Source organism: Acartia tonsa, chromosome 8, assembly GCF_053477335.1.
Source record: "Acartia tonsa isolate MP-2025a chromosome 8, ASM5347733v1, whole genome shotgun sequence".
In the NCBI taxonomy this organism is placed as follows: domain Eukaryota; kingdom Metazoa; phylum Arthropoda; class Copepoda; order Calanoida; family Acartiidae; genus Acartia; species Acartia tonsa.
The window spans coordinates 28578619-28592147 of record NC_137267.1 but is presented as its reverse complement, the minus strand read 5'-3'; the positions used below and the strand labels follow the sequence as shown (position 1 = coordinate 28592147).

The 13529-nt window shown below is 29.5% G+C and overlaps 1 protein-coding gene across 1 annotated transcript in view; it reads left to right on the top strand.

Moving 5' to 3' along the window:
• LOC145325306 (immunomodulatory peroxidase-like) overlaps positions 1 to 13529 on the top strand; it is a 119469-nt gene that overhangs the window by 64119 nt on the left and 41821 nt on the right. Inside the window, exon 11 of the mRNA XM_080168245.1 lies at positions 3106 to 3175. Within this exon, the coding sequence (XP_080024371.1) occupies positions 3106 to 3175 (70 nt within the window). The remainder of the gene's footprint in view (positions 1 to 3105; positions 3176 to 13529) is intronic.

Genomic DNA, 13529 nt, shown 5'->3' with positions numbered 1-13529 from the left:
CTCGCTAGACATTTGAGGGAAAGTACACAAATTATTATTATAGGATCAGGTATGAATATTCAGATATTAAGAAATTTTAATCAATTTGACTTATTTTTATGTTTGTGTGCATTATGCCTCCTCTTTGGATTTAAGCCCATTATTTTTTAGAAAGCATAAATGATGAAAATCAATGCTACTTTTATTATATATAAAAAAGCTCTCTACATTTTGAATATTCAACAGTACGTGTTCTAAAAAACAATAATGCATGATTTAAATGGATAAAAATTGTTTAATATCTGTCCTTCATTCTGCGCTTTGCTAATTAATAACAATCTACAGTTTTGTGCTTCATAAGTAGCGCTGCTTCCATATAAATATAAAGATTATTTTTGTAAGAAAAAAAATATAACAGCCTGAACGTGTGATTGTCTGTGTTTATTATCAATAGAACAAAGATTTAGGAAAACTTAACTTAAGATATTATTTAGTATTTGTCCTTAAAAGCTTATGATTGCGGTGTAAAGCGTCCATTCGCCCATCAGACAACCAACTCTCTGATATGCACGACCTTTGTCTGAGAAGTCCAAACTGTGCATGGTAACGAGTTGCGCCTTTTTTTGGGCTAAGGCCTTCCCCCACTCTGACTATTTACGTCGCGCATCTGACATAGTAGCAGTGGGAACCATTTTTAACGTCTTTAGTTATGACGCGGTGTCGGACCGAGATTCGAACCTATCACCTTCCCGACGACGAGCGGATGCGCTACGTGTTGAGCCACGGTCGCGGGTTACCTATTATAGATACACCTAGAAATGCATTTAATACATATATAAACGCCTGTATATCTATCTATTTATCTATTTGTCTGTCTGTCTGCCTGTAACATTTAGTATGGTATGTGCGCGAAAATCTAGTCTCAACTGCGCGCCAAATTTTGCGTTGCAATTCTCATCAGGACACATGTGCCTAGACGATTAAGTGAATAGTAACTCTGCTATCTCATTTTAGTTTATCCTTAAATTATAACATTATTTTATAATTGTAGTTACTCTATAATTATATAGAGGATGCTTCCCTACATACGTCCGTAAACCTTTAAAAAATTGGCGTTATTATTATTTTTATTTTATTTTATTTTATTTTATTATTATTTTTCATGGACATTATTTTTCTTTTTATTTGTTTAATTGGTCATTTTAGTACAAGAGTGTACTTTTAATAAACACAAAAAGACACTTACTAACAGACACACACACGAGCATATAACGAATGCACAAACGCGCACGCACGTGCACATTTGTGATGCGCTGCTTGCTGCAAATATATGCCATACTTACACTTTTTATGCCCTTTGAGAATGATTGGCTGAAAATGGCAAATGATGTCTCTAAATACATTCAAACAAACATCGTATTTGTATGTAAATACTCAATAAGACAAAGAGTATATGTATTTTTTTTACTTTTTTCTTTAAATAAGTGATAACACCCTACAATTGGACGTTATTGTCTGGGGTTTCTTAAATTAGATGACTTGTTTCCAATGGGTTAAAAAGCTATACAGGCGTAAAAAATTTGGACAGCTATGTTGATTAGAATCTGTCATAATTGCTACACTAACTTATTTATACATACATCTAAATACATTTTCTAATAAAACAAGAATAAAATGTTTTAGAAAAGCAAAGCTCATTCCCAAGGTAAAGAAATTATCTTCTTAAAATACACTTTTAAAGTAGAGAAATTTAAATATTATCAGATATAAATATTTAAAACAAAGAAGCAATAGGTTATATTTTTATATTTAAATAACATGAAAGGAAATTATCTGCCTACATTTGATTCCAAAAATAATTAGCCTATTAATTTTATTTGATGCTAAATTTCTCGCATTCAAACTTAGTATTGGTTTCATTCATCAACAATTGTTTTTCTAAAAAAGAACTGTACAAAACGCACAATTATTGTCTTTTAGATTTGAATCTTTAAACTTATATAATATGATTTTTGTTATGCCATGTTTAGCTTTGACAAACCCATTTGAATTTTTTTTCTGCAGACCTTCTAGAATGTAGCTACCAGGGAAAGAAACAAACATTTATCGGTTTAATTCAATGATTAAAATCATCATAACTAATACAAATTGTGTTTTAAAAACATATTCTTAAACAAATGATTAATATGAAAAAGTGTTTTTTTAATGAGAAAATGATTAAGGAAAAGAGTTGAAACTAGAAATATACACAAACAATACAGGAATATAATCACTGAAAATTTGTTCCAATTCTAAAAAGTCTTAGGATAAGAAAAGAATTTTGACAAGAAAAAGAAATTGCACTGAGGACTGTACTAGCCATTTTTAGATGCCAAGCTACTCTACAATTACATAGTAATGTGTGTTTCTTTCCTTCTGTTTTAAATTTGTTAAAGTCTTTAATGAGAGATTTAAAGTATTTAAAATGTGTCTATTTAGATATTTAAACTACTGAACCAATTAAAATAATTATTTTTAGGGAACCCTACATAGGTTAAAGGGTGGTCTAAATTACATCATCATAAAAAAATTTGTTATGTATCGCTATTTTCAAACAAGACCGTCCTTGCTATATGCAAAAATGCGAAGAGAAATAGATTAATATCATTAGTATGCAATTCAATGTTTAAATTTGCTTCCAAAAGTATTTTTGATATAAAAATAGCTAGATGCATTTTCTTTGTAGTTTCAAATTCTTCTGTCCTTTCTTTTTGGTAGCAAATATACTATTTAAGTTACTCTGTCTGTTTGTATACTAAAAGCATAAATCCATTCCCAAGATTTTAATTTTAATATAAAATACCCTAAACCCGAGAGCTATAAAGAATATACCGAATTTTGAAAATGCAAATGATAAATTGATGTTCATATCCTATGATGATAAATCAAATTCTGTAGATTAAAATTAGTGGTCGAAACGTTTGTACACTCAACTTAATGAATCAACCAATCAAAATACACTAAACTCCCCAAAGTTGTTAAGTCAACACATACAAAAACGTTATCATAAAAGTTTGAGGACTAATGTAATAAACAGGCCATTGTCCCCTATTAATTCTCACTTTTAACTTATTCTTGTTTATTCAGGTGACAGCCGTTCCAACGAGCAGCCTGGTCTGACCGCTTTCCACACTGTCTGGGTCAGAGAACACAACAGGTAGGAAAATGTGATTGACATAAGACTGGCATAGAACCTGCCAATACAATGATTTATTCCAATACCAGACAGATAGGGTAGCGTAGATTCGAGTCTCAGGTTTAATTCTGTCAAAAGATATAATGATAACCTGTGCCACTGCACTGTATTAGACAGTATTGGAGGCATTAATGTCAAGATCCGGATAAACTAAAATAGGCTCGTACGCAATGTTTATCATATTACACACGTAGAACATCTAAATAGAAAAAGTAGTACAAATAAATTATTTTACCTTGTCTAAAGTATTTTTTAAATTTAAAAATTCTGCTTTATGTAAAGATGAATTATCCATATTAAAAATGAAATATCATAAATTGTATCTTGTTATAAATTTAAAAAAAACATAACTTGTGCCAAAAATTCATAGACTCAAGAAAAATACAAAGAAATAAGAGAAATGTGGGCTTTTTGTTTATTTAGTATTTTATTTCCATTTCTATGGGAGGGGCAAAGTTTATTTATAGACAACAAAGTAAAGGAAAATTTTTGAGAATTGTATGATTTTTAAAGAGGGTTGGGGGTTTAGTGCTCGATAAGGACTTTGAGGGAAAACACATTTTTAAAAAGCATATTTGGGGTCGAATCCCTCTATTAACCAGTTAATCATCTCTAACCTTTTCCCGCTTCCAAGATTTTTTATATTTTTTGAGGATCCTTAACCATATGGGGCTCTGCTTAACTTTTCTCTAACCTACTGAACAAAAAAAATCCAACAGAGTTTTTTTTTTAATGGAGGGTGTTGATGGGCCAATCGCAAACTGGAAGATTTTTCTTAAAATTTTGGAATGAATAGAAAAGTAAATGAATTGATGAAAAAAAAGGTTATCAAATTTTATCTCACCCTAAAGTTATGGTTTTCAACTTGTGTCTGCGTAATATTGGATTCAAGATAAATGGATACAACAGTTTAATTATTATATGGTTATATATTTGTCGTTATGTCAACATTATGTCATTATGTCGATAAAATGTCAGGCATGGCCTCTTATATTCAATAGTATATAGTCGAAGTAAGCTTATGATGTCACTTGGTCATGTAGATATTTTGTCAGCTATCTAGTCTTATTCAATAAAATGACATAAAAGATCTACTTTTTATATCCACTAGCGGCTTCGCCCCTAGCCTCTAGGGGCTTTGCCCCAAGAGGTGATCAAAAAAAAATTGAGGTGAAATTCGTAAAAGGACCTAGGAAATCTTCTGCAAAAAAAAAATAAAGGACCTAGGAAATCTTCTGCAAAAAAGAAATAAAGGACCTAGGAAATCTTCTGCAAAAAAAAAAAAAAAAAAAAAAAAAAATAGGGGGGTATTTTTTGTTTTTTGGGGGGGTTGGGGGTGTCCCACCCCCCAAGAAAATAGCCTAAAACCACCACAGGACCAGTAGGTATATACCCTGAAGAGTAGAATCCAATCGGTTCAGTGGTTACCGAGATCTTAAGGGACAGACAGACGGACAGACGGACAGACGGACAGACATCAAGCTACTTTGTATTATAGATTGTATGTGAGCTACTTTTCTTTTTCAAGCTTATGATGATTCTCACAAATTCTTTAGATTTTATCTGATGAGGTTTACATGTTTCTTTATTTAATTTTTTAGATGTCTCATTCAAATGTTTATCATTCATTTTCTATTTTTAAAAATTTTCTATAAATTTTATGTATTAATACTCTTCTTCAAAAAAGAATTATTATTTAGAATTGTGCATATATTAAAAAAAACTTTCTGCCTCCAAGTTTTCCACAATAATGGACATTGAGACAACATGTTTTGATTTTTTAAAGTAAAAAATTTAATTGTAAATCGATAAAGAATATGAAAATTTATTTTTAAAAGAATTATTTTTGTCAAAATTAAACAATTTTTCTTATTTATGAAAAGAAGAATCCTATTTTTAATGCAGAAAATTAGAAAAGTTATTTATCTGTTTATTTCTGATTTTAACTAAACCCCTTTTTTTTATCTTTGATGGATTCTATACAATAGAATAAACAATTAATTCTTAAACGCTTTATATATTAGGCCAGAACAGCTCTGAGTTGGCTATTGTATTTCATTCACTTGGCCAGTAAAAGTCAATTTCATGGGTAAATCCAGAGTAGTTGAGATACTTTATTACTGTTGGTTTTCTTTAGACATTAATAATGCTTAAAGTGACCTTTTATTGTGTACAGTAACTGTACAGTTTATAATTTTTTTGCTATATTTTTGCAACATGTAAAAATTGTAATTTAATTTTAATATTAACTAAATTTTTCAAAACGAAAGAGAAGACATTATTGTTGAGATATTTGAATCATGTAGTGTCTGTGTATAATCTAGGGAAATTTTGTGGCAGTTTCCATTGATCCTCCATTCAGGGGAAAAATAACACAAATGTTACATAATTTAAGCAGATAAATATTTTTTTACTATATTGTTATCAAACATTTATGTTTTTAAGTTTAAATAAAGTCTAAAATAAGTAAATTAAAAAAAATATCATTTTGTTAATAAAAACTTTTCTTGTGCTTTGTAGTAGCAACACTTTTCAGGATAATTTATTAGATTCCATTGTTTCTTAAACTTTCAATAGTGTAATCAATTTTATTTAAACATTAGAGAAGCTTTATGCTAAAATACATCATTTGGTGTGTCGTCACTTCCACATATTCTCATAAACACATCCAGGCATCAATTAAATATCAAGCACTGTTTAATTATGTAAGTAATGTAAGAGAAAAAAAACAGAGATCTAAAGGGATCAGAAAATAGCTTATAAGTTCATGTACAGTTATATCCGTAATGGTAATGCACAAAATTATATCTTCTATAGATTAAAACACTAGTGGTTGAAACGTTTGAACACTTAACTTGATAAACCAACCAATCAAAATTCCCCAACGAACAAAAACGTTATAATATAGTGTAATAAACAGCTAATTGTACCCTCTCTCACTGGGAAAAAGACAGTTTGTGCCGTTGTAATAATATGCGGTTAAATAATTTGATAATGTGATGGGTATATTTACGGAATTGAGTGCACACACCACATTTTATCCTACATCAATCATACGCTTAAATACAACCAATTTAGGTTGGGTTACCCCAACAGGCGCGTCCTTGAAAAGGTCTTTTTCATGCTAATAATTTTTTTAAAGAAATAATATTAAGTTCTTTCATTTTATTTCTTGGGCTTATATTAGAAACTTCTAAAATAAGATAACTATCTAAATAAAGATAGTAAATTGTTTAGATAAAATAAGAAATTGTAATACAGAATCAATTTAGATTTTATCAGGAAAGTTCTGTAAATTCAAGTTTAAATGACAAATGCTGTAAGCGATTTGTGTTTGTTAGAAATCATTAAGAGCGTTGTGCTTTGTTAACATATACAACATGAAAGAGCGACTGCTAAGACTTACAGAGACCGGACACACATTAAAAAGATTCGCTAGCGTTAAATATAAATATCTCAACGAAAATCTGTTTTTTTTTTCTATTTCCTGACCTTTTTTTAATGATATAGAGAAAATAAATAAAATAAAATCTCTTTCTCATTTTATCATTTACTGTGTGGTATGTGAAAAATTAGATAATTTAATGACTTCAAAGAGTTGTATTGCACTACTAAAGGAGTTATTCTAAAACTGTAGTTTTTACATTTATGGAAAATAAACCTCTAATGTTTTTACCAGATTTTTTGTTTGAATATAAATAAAAAATTAAGAAATCTATTTGAATGTATGTACTACTTTACTTGTAAAATTAGCTAAATAATGTTCATAAGATTAGTGTTATTGTTGGAAGAGTAAATGATGTATTGTATAAAAGATGCTGTTACTTCCTAATAAATCATACAACATTACTGTTTTCATACAAGTAGGCTGGTGCAGTTTTCAGTTCTTAACTTTTCAGTGATATAGAGGCTCTTATAATAAAATATATGAAATTTAGCCCATTTTTTTACCAGTAACGTACACAGACATTTGACAGATGAGGGAGGGGGGGATTTAAAGGCCAATTCAAATTATGATGGGAAAGTTAACACCACCCTTTAACCCCGATCCCACACAAATTATAAATTATTAAACTTGGGATCAAATTAAGTTTTTTCTTTTATTTATAGGTCTTTTGATCTATACAAAAAAATGAAAAGTATAAAAATAATGAACAAGTCTAATACTGACATAAGACTTATCATATAATGAATCAAACTATTTTTTTACACACTTTATACTTTAATGGAATCTCTTAGATTTAAGTTTTTATGCTAAAATGTATAAATGATAAAATTTTATCCAGTTTATCAAAAAAATATCTTCTAAGAGCTGTTTGATACATAATGTTTTTTTTTCTACCTATATAAATTTGGAAATTTTTTTTTTTGATAGGAAAATTGAACGAATTAGAAAAACAGTATCGTTTTTTTATATATTTTTAGTGGCTTTGAATTTCAGGACGGATAGAAAAATCTTCAGCTCTTTCTTTTAGTCCGATATTTTCCAACTGTAGTAGACTTTCACATTGAAGAAATGGGGGAATATGAATATTTCGTTCATTGACCTTTCCCTCTATTAAAGAAAACTAAAATGAAAACATAATTTATCTTTAGGTCGATAACGTGTAAGATATGATTACTTTTATCCAATGCTTTAATAATTCCAGCGGTATATGTGATAATAAACAATGGTTTTATTTTGATAATGGCCATTTAATATTATTCATTCATGACCACTTCAATCAGTCGATGAAATGCTGACAAAAATATTAGTTTGAATATCAAGTCTTATAAGGGTAGGAAAGTTTTGTTCATAAGTTTATACGTTTGTTATTATTAATAATTTTCTCTTTCCAAATAGAATGACTTGACAAGCCCCAAAAATATTAAATTCATAATCAGTAAAATTATCAGGGCTTAGAACGTGTTGCGAAAAAAGGTATAAAAAAGCAACAAAAAAATAGATAAAAAATATTTGTTTTTAACATATTTGAATAGAATAATGTTTGTTATAATTGAAACTTGGAAATAGGAGCTTTGTGGTTTCATATCCAGGGAGGAAGGTGACGTGGGCTGTTAATTACACTGGTACCCAAAGTTTTGTAACTATTTTATTCTTTGGCTCATAAACTTTGGGTAATAAACTATAATTGAATTTTGATTGGTTTGTTCCAATATTTTAACAAATAATTAAATACTAAAGGGATCATTTTGTTTATCAACATTGGGGACGTATATCAATTTATGTTCCACCGCTTTTTCCTTAAAATCCTTGATTCATATCACTATATAGAAAGAACCAAAATATAGAAAAAAATCTTGATATTTCACTAATTTACTTATTTTTAGTAGCGAAGCTACTCTATAATTCACAATGTCCGTCCGTCCGTCCGTCTGTCCGTCCGTCCGTCCGTCCGTCTGTCCGTCCGTCCGTAATTAATGAATTGGGGAAACGTGATTTTCTCGGCTCCTATAAAAGATAAATAGCTGAAATTTTTTGACAACATTCCCATGAATAAGGAGCACAATTAACTATAAAACATCAATGGCGGTCGGACTGCTTTTTAGCAGGTTTTAGGCTATTTTTTATATTTTCCAATTTTTCCCCATATCTTTGGTGTTTATGGTCCGATTATCAAAATTTTTTCAGTTAAAGATATCAAAATTAAATTTCTCGTCATTTGAAGAAAACATCAGTGACGGCCAAACTGCCTTTTTGCAGGTTTTTGGCTATTTTTATATTTTTCACATTTTTCCCCATATCTTTGGTGTTTATGGTCCGATTTTCGAAATTTTTTCAGTTAAAGATATCAAAATTAAATTTCCTGTCGTTTGAAGAAAACAACAGTGACGGTCAGACTGCCCTTTTCCAGGTTTTTGGCTATTTTTGTATTTATCACATTTTTACCCATATCTTTGGTGTTTATAGTCCAATTTTTCAAAAATTTTTCAGTTAAAGATATTTACATTAAATTTCTGGTGTTTTAAGAAAAGAAACAATGGCGGCCAAACTGCCTTTTATCAGGTTTTTGGCTATTTTTATATGTTTGACATATTTTTCCATATCTTTGGTATTTTTGGTGCAATTTTAAAACTTTTTTGCATTAACAGTTTCAAATTTTTTCCCCCCATTGTTATGTGCATCTAGTATGTAATTTACTTTAACCGTCTTCATCATACAAAATAAAACAAGGTTTCGTGTTTATTATCTCCAATAAATCTATTCTTGATTTTAATAAATACACTTTAAATCTACTTCTACGTATTCCCATCCACAATTTTTTGTGCTTCGCTACTTATGGATGTTGTCATCCTTGTTTTATTCATGAAATTACTGAAGGGAGGGAAAGCTGAATATAGATGACTTTAAACTTAACAATAAAAGATAACATCTACCTTTATTCAAAACACCTTGACAGAGATGCCAAAAACTTTTTTATATTTGTCATGGTTGTCAACTTATTTGAATTTTATTTTTGAATTAACTACGCAACTTAAAACCTAATGCTTTTTTCTTATATAAGCAAAAATTACCAAATGTAATATTAAAAATATTGTTCGGTTTTTAACATAACTTTACCACAACTTTTGAAATAAATCTCATAACGTAATTGTATAGACTACGAAACTCTACCCCCATGTTTCATTTTTTTTAATACCAAATTTTCGCACCTACGGGGAAATCTAAAACTCTGCCAGTCTCTTCTAACATTGACCAAACGGTTTTACTTTTAATTTTATGCTCCTCTTGTATAAGTAAAACTGCCCAAGAATGACACTTTTCGATCAGTGTTTTTTTATGTAACTTTTGAAAGCAAAAAATTGTAATATAAAAGAATGTTTTTGAATAAAAATAATTGGTGCGCTTCTTAATATCTTAATATAGTCATATTTAAAGGTGTGGCTATGTATATATATTGGAGACTTAAGCCTTGCTGTTAATTGCTACTTAAACAAATGTGGAATTTAGAATTACTATTGTTTAATTGTGCTTCTATTTCAATATTTCTTGATAGAAATAATTACTTTTATTTCTCTTAGGCAATTATTGTTCTTTTATTAATCAAATTCTCAAACTTTAAACGATTCACATTCATAAATATCATTTTCTTGGTATTTAGATAAAGCCCCTAGTCTTTAAGGGTTTATTTACCAATAAAAAGAGCCATATATGTATATCCAGAGAAGCATATGAAATATCCGTTAAAAACAACTTTTCAGACCAGTCTTTTCCAAGACCATATCATTACTATCTGTACCCCTAACCTCTAGAGAAATTGCATCCATTGGGCAAGGGTTTGGATTTTAATCTGCCTAAAACTAACCCAGACATCTTTAAAGTTTCCCCTGGACCTTAACTTTAATCTTTGGCTTGTCGCACAATTCAACTAAAGTGAATCCAAATTGCCCTTGGTAAAAGTTGTATCTTTACATTATTCATAAATATCATTTTAACATGGGTAAACCCAGCTCTTAAATTACTCTTGTGGGTTTAGATTAGCATAAAGAATGGTAGCTATATCTTTTATACCTAATCAATTTTTAAAAATGTAAGGGCTGTCAGTCGAACCGTCATACATACATACCCCATTTATAGAATATTTGCTTTACAAAAAAATTATATTTCTCATAAAAAAATTGATTTCTTTTACATATCATGAAAAAGAAAAATGACAGTTTAAATACCCAAAAATTTATAAATGTCAAAGCAAATTTCAGCTTTTTATGAATTTATTTGTCTTTCTCCTATCATTGGAAGATAAGATTTAATTCTGGCATTTGTATTTTGTACATCAATATATCATCAACATATCCTTTATGATGAGCAAATTAAGTTCGAAAGTGACTGATTAAATATGTATTGCTGTCTATAAACTAGTTCTATATTTTTAAATACTATATCCATATATTTAGCTTTGCTCCTATAAGTTTAAATGGCATTGTTCTTTAAAAAATTTCACAAATATGAGAGTCAACGCAGTATAAATCTTAAAAATTCCTTGGAATCCCACACACCCAATATTGAGTAGGTTTCAAACAAAATAAACATTTCTTTGTTCCATTTAAATTTAAACAAAATCGATTTCTAGTGAGAGATACACGTTAGTCTTAAGATGTATGCAAGTTTTAAAAGTAAACTTCCAAATAATCCTAAAAGTCTGTTTCTAACAGTTGAATAAATAAATTTGGTAAATATTAGTAAATACACCTTAAAAATATTTGTTAAACTCGAGAAACCCATATTTGTACAAAATATATACTGTATAAAATCAGACCCTGAATTAGCCACTTACCCGATTTCTTTCTCGCCCGTACAAAGTACATGATTTCCAAAATGTTAAAGGGGCTTTACAAAGTAATATTATGATCCTAAAAATAATCTTTAAAATGTAATTAACATACAATTTGTAAAAATATTAAACTTTTATTTCTATGAAATGGAAAAACAGTAATATAAAAAGAAAAGTGTCAGGCAGAAAGATGATTAAACAAATTGTAGAATAGAATTGCTTCTCAAAATATTATAAGACAATCGTTTTTGTTTCTGCTGATCAAATTTCTTGGATCATTTTGCATTGATTACTAATTTGCTCTGTCATTGCCTATCTAATTATGTTTCAGGAGCAAAATTTCTTACTATCATATTTGTCTGTAGTTACTTTCGTAAAACTAGTGTATTTATTCAGAAATGCATAATAATGATTGCCTAAAGTTTTTGAGTCATCGAATAAGATAAACGTGGTTATAAAACTATCAACTCCTTTCTTGCAATTTATGGATGTTGTTATCCTTGATTAAAGGCGTTTTCTTTTCCAATAAAGCAATATTCTAGTATTCAAAGAAGCATGATTAATAATTATGAATTTTATCATTATCTTTGAATTGATTTAGTTCTTAAAACAAATTGTAAATGGTTGAAAAAATCCTTTTGCATTTAAATGAACAATGAGAAATATGAAATACACTAATAGAATAAAAAGCATTTTATGACCAAAAATATAGGTAAATTATTTGATTTTTGAGTGCAATATTACTATCCTTTATTTACAACTAGCGGCTTCGCCCCTAGTCTCTAGGGGCTTTGCCCCAAGAGATGGTAAAAAAGTGTAAGGTGAAATTTGTAAAAAAAAATAATAAGAAGGACCAAGGAAATCTTCTACAAAGGAAATATTCCACAAAGGAAATCTACAAAGGACCAAGGATATTTCTTACAAAAAAAAAAAAAAAAAAAAAAAAAAAATGGGGGGGATTTTTTTTGTTTTTGGGGGGGTTTGGGGTGTCCCACCCCCCAAGAAAATAGCTTAAAACCACCACAGGACCAATAGGTAGATACCCTAAAGAGTAGAATCCGATCGGTTCAGTGGTTACCGAGATCTTAAGGGACGGACGGACAGACAGACGGACAGACATCGTTCTACTTTGTATTATAGATAAATACGCAAGTAAAAATAATATTTCTAGCTATCTTTTACATTTGTGCATTTTAATGTAATAGATAGGTATTAACTTAGCAGCCATTCTTTTATTGCAATTCGATTCATATAACCCTCAAAAATACCGTAAAATTTCATAAATTAGTCTGTATGTTGAATGTTTATGTAGTAAATATATAGATGAGGTTAATACTGACATTTCAACGATGACACATAATTATATAATTCCAATGGCATCAAAAATGTAATAAATGTGATCGTAGCTGACACAGTATCGACACGAATTCTAAAGGCATGAATTTAGTGGCGTGCAAAGGGTTTTTCCAGGGGATGTAAACCTTGCGGTAATGAAAAAGAGGAGAAGAAAGGAGTTCCCAATTTCAACTGTAAGGGGGGCTGTTAAAACCCACATTCTACACACTGATGAATGACTACAATTTTATGTAGAATTACTTAAATATGTGACTAAACATAAAATGTTAGTTCCACATATACGATTCTCTACAGTATATATCTATTTTTGCATCCGCGCTTGTATGGCTTAAAGCTAAATAGATATGTGTATACCTAATATACGGACAATCTTACAAAATGAATATGTACTGGTCATTCCCCTCCCCTTTCTTTATTCTTAATCTAAAAAAACTCTAGTAGGCCAGTGATCTAAAGGGAAAAGGCAATGGTCGATAAATTGATGTACATCCCCAAGGATATATACCCTTCTGTAGATTATAATAAGTAGTTAACAAATTTTGACACATTACTTAATGGACAAAGCAAATAAAATTCAATAAAAGTCCTCAAAGTTTGTAAGCCAACGAATAAGAAAACGTTATTATAAAACTTTGGGAAATAATGTAATAAACAGCCCAATATCTTCTCCCTTCCTGCTATAGGGC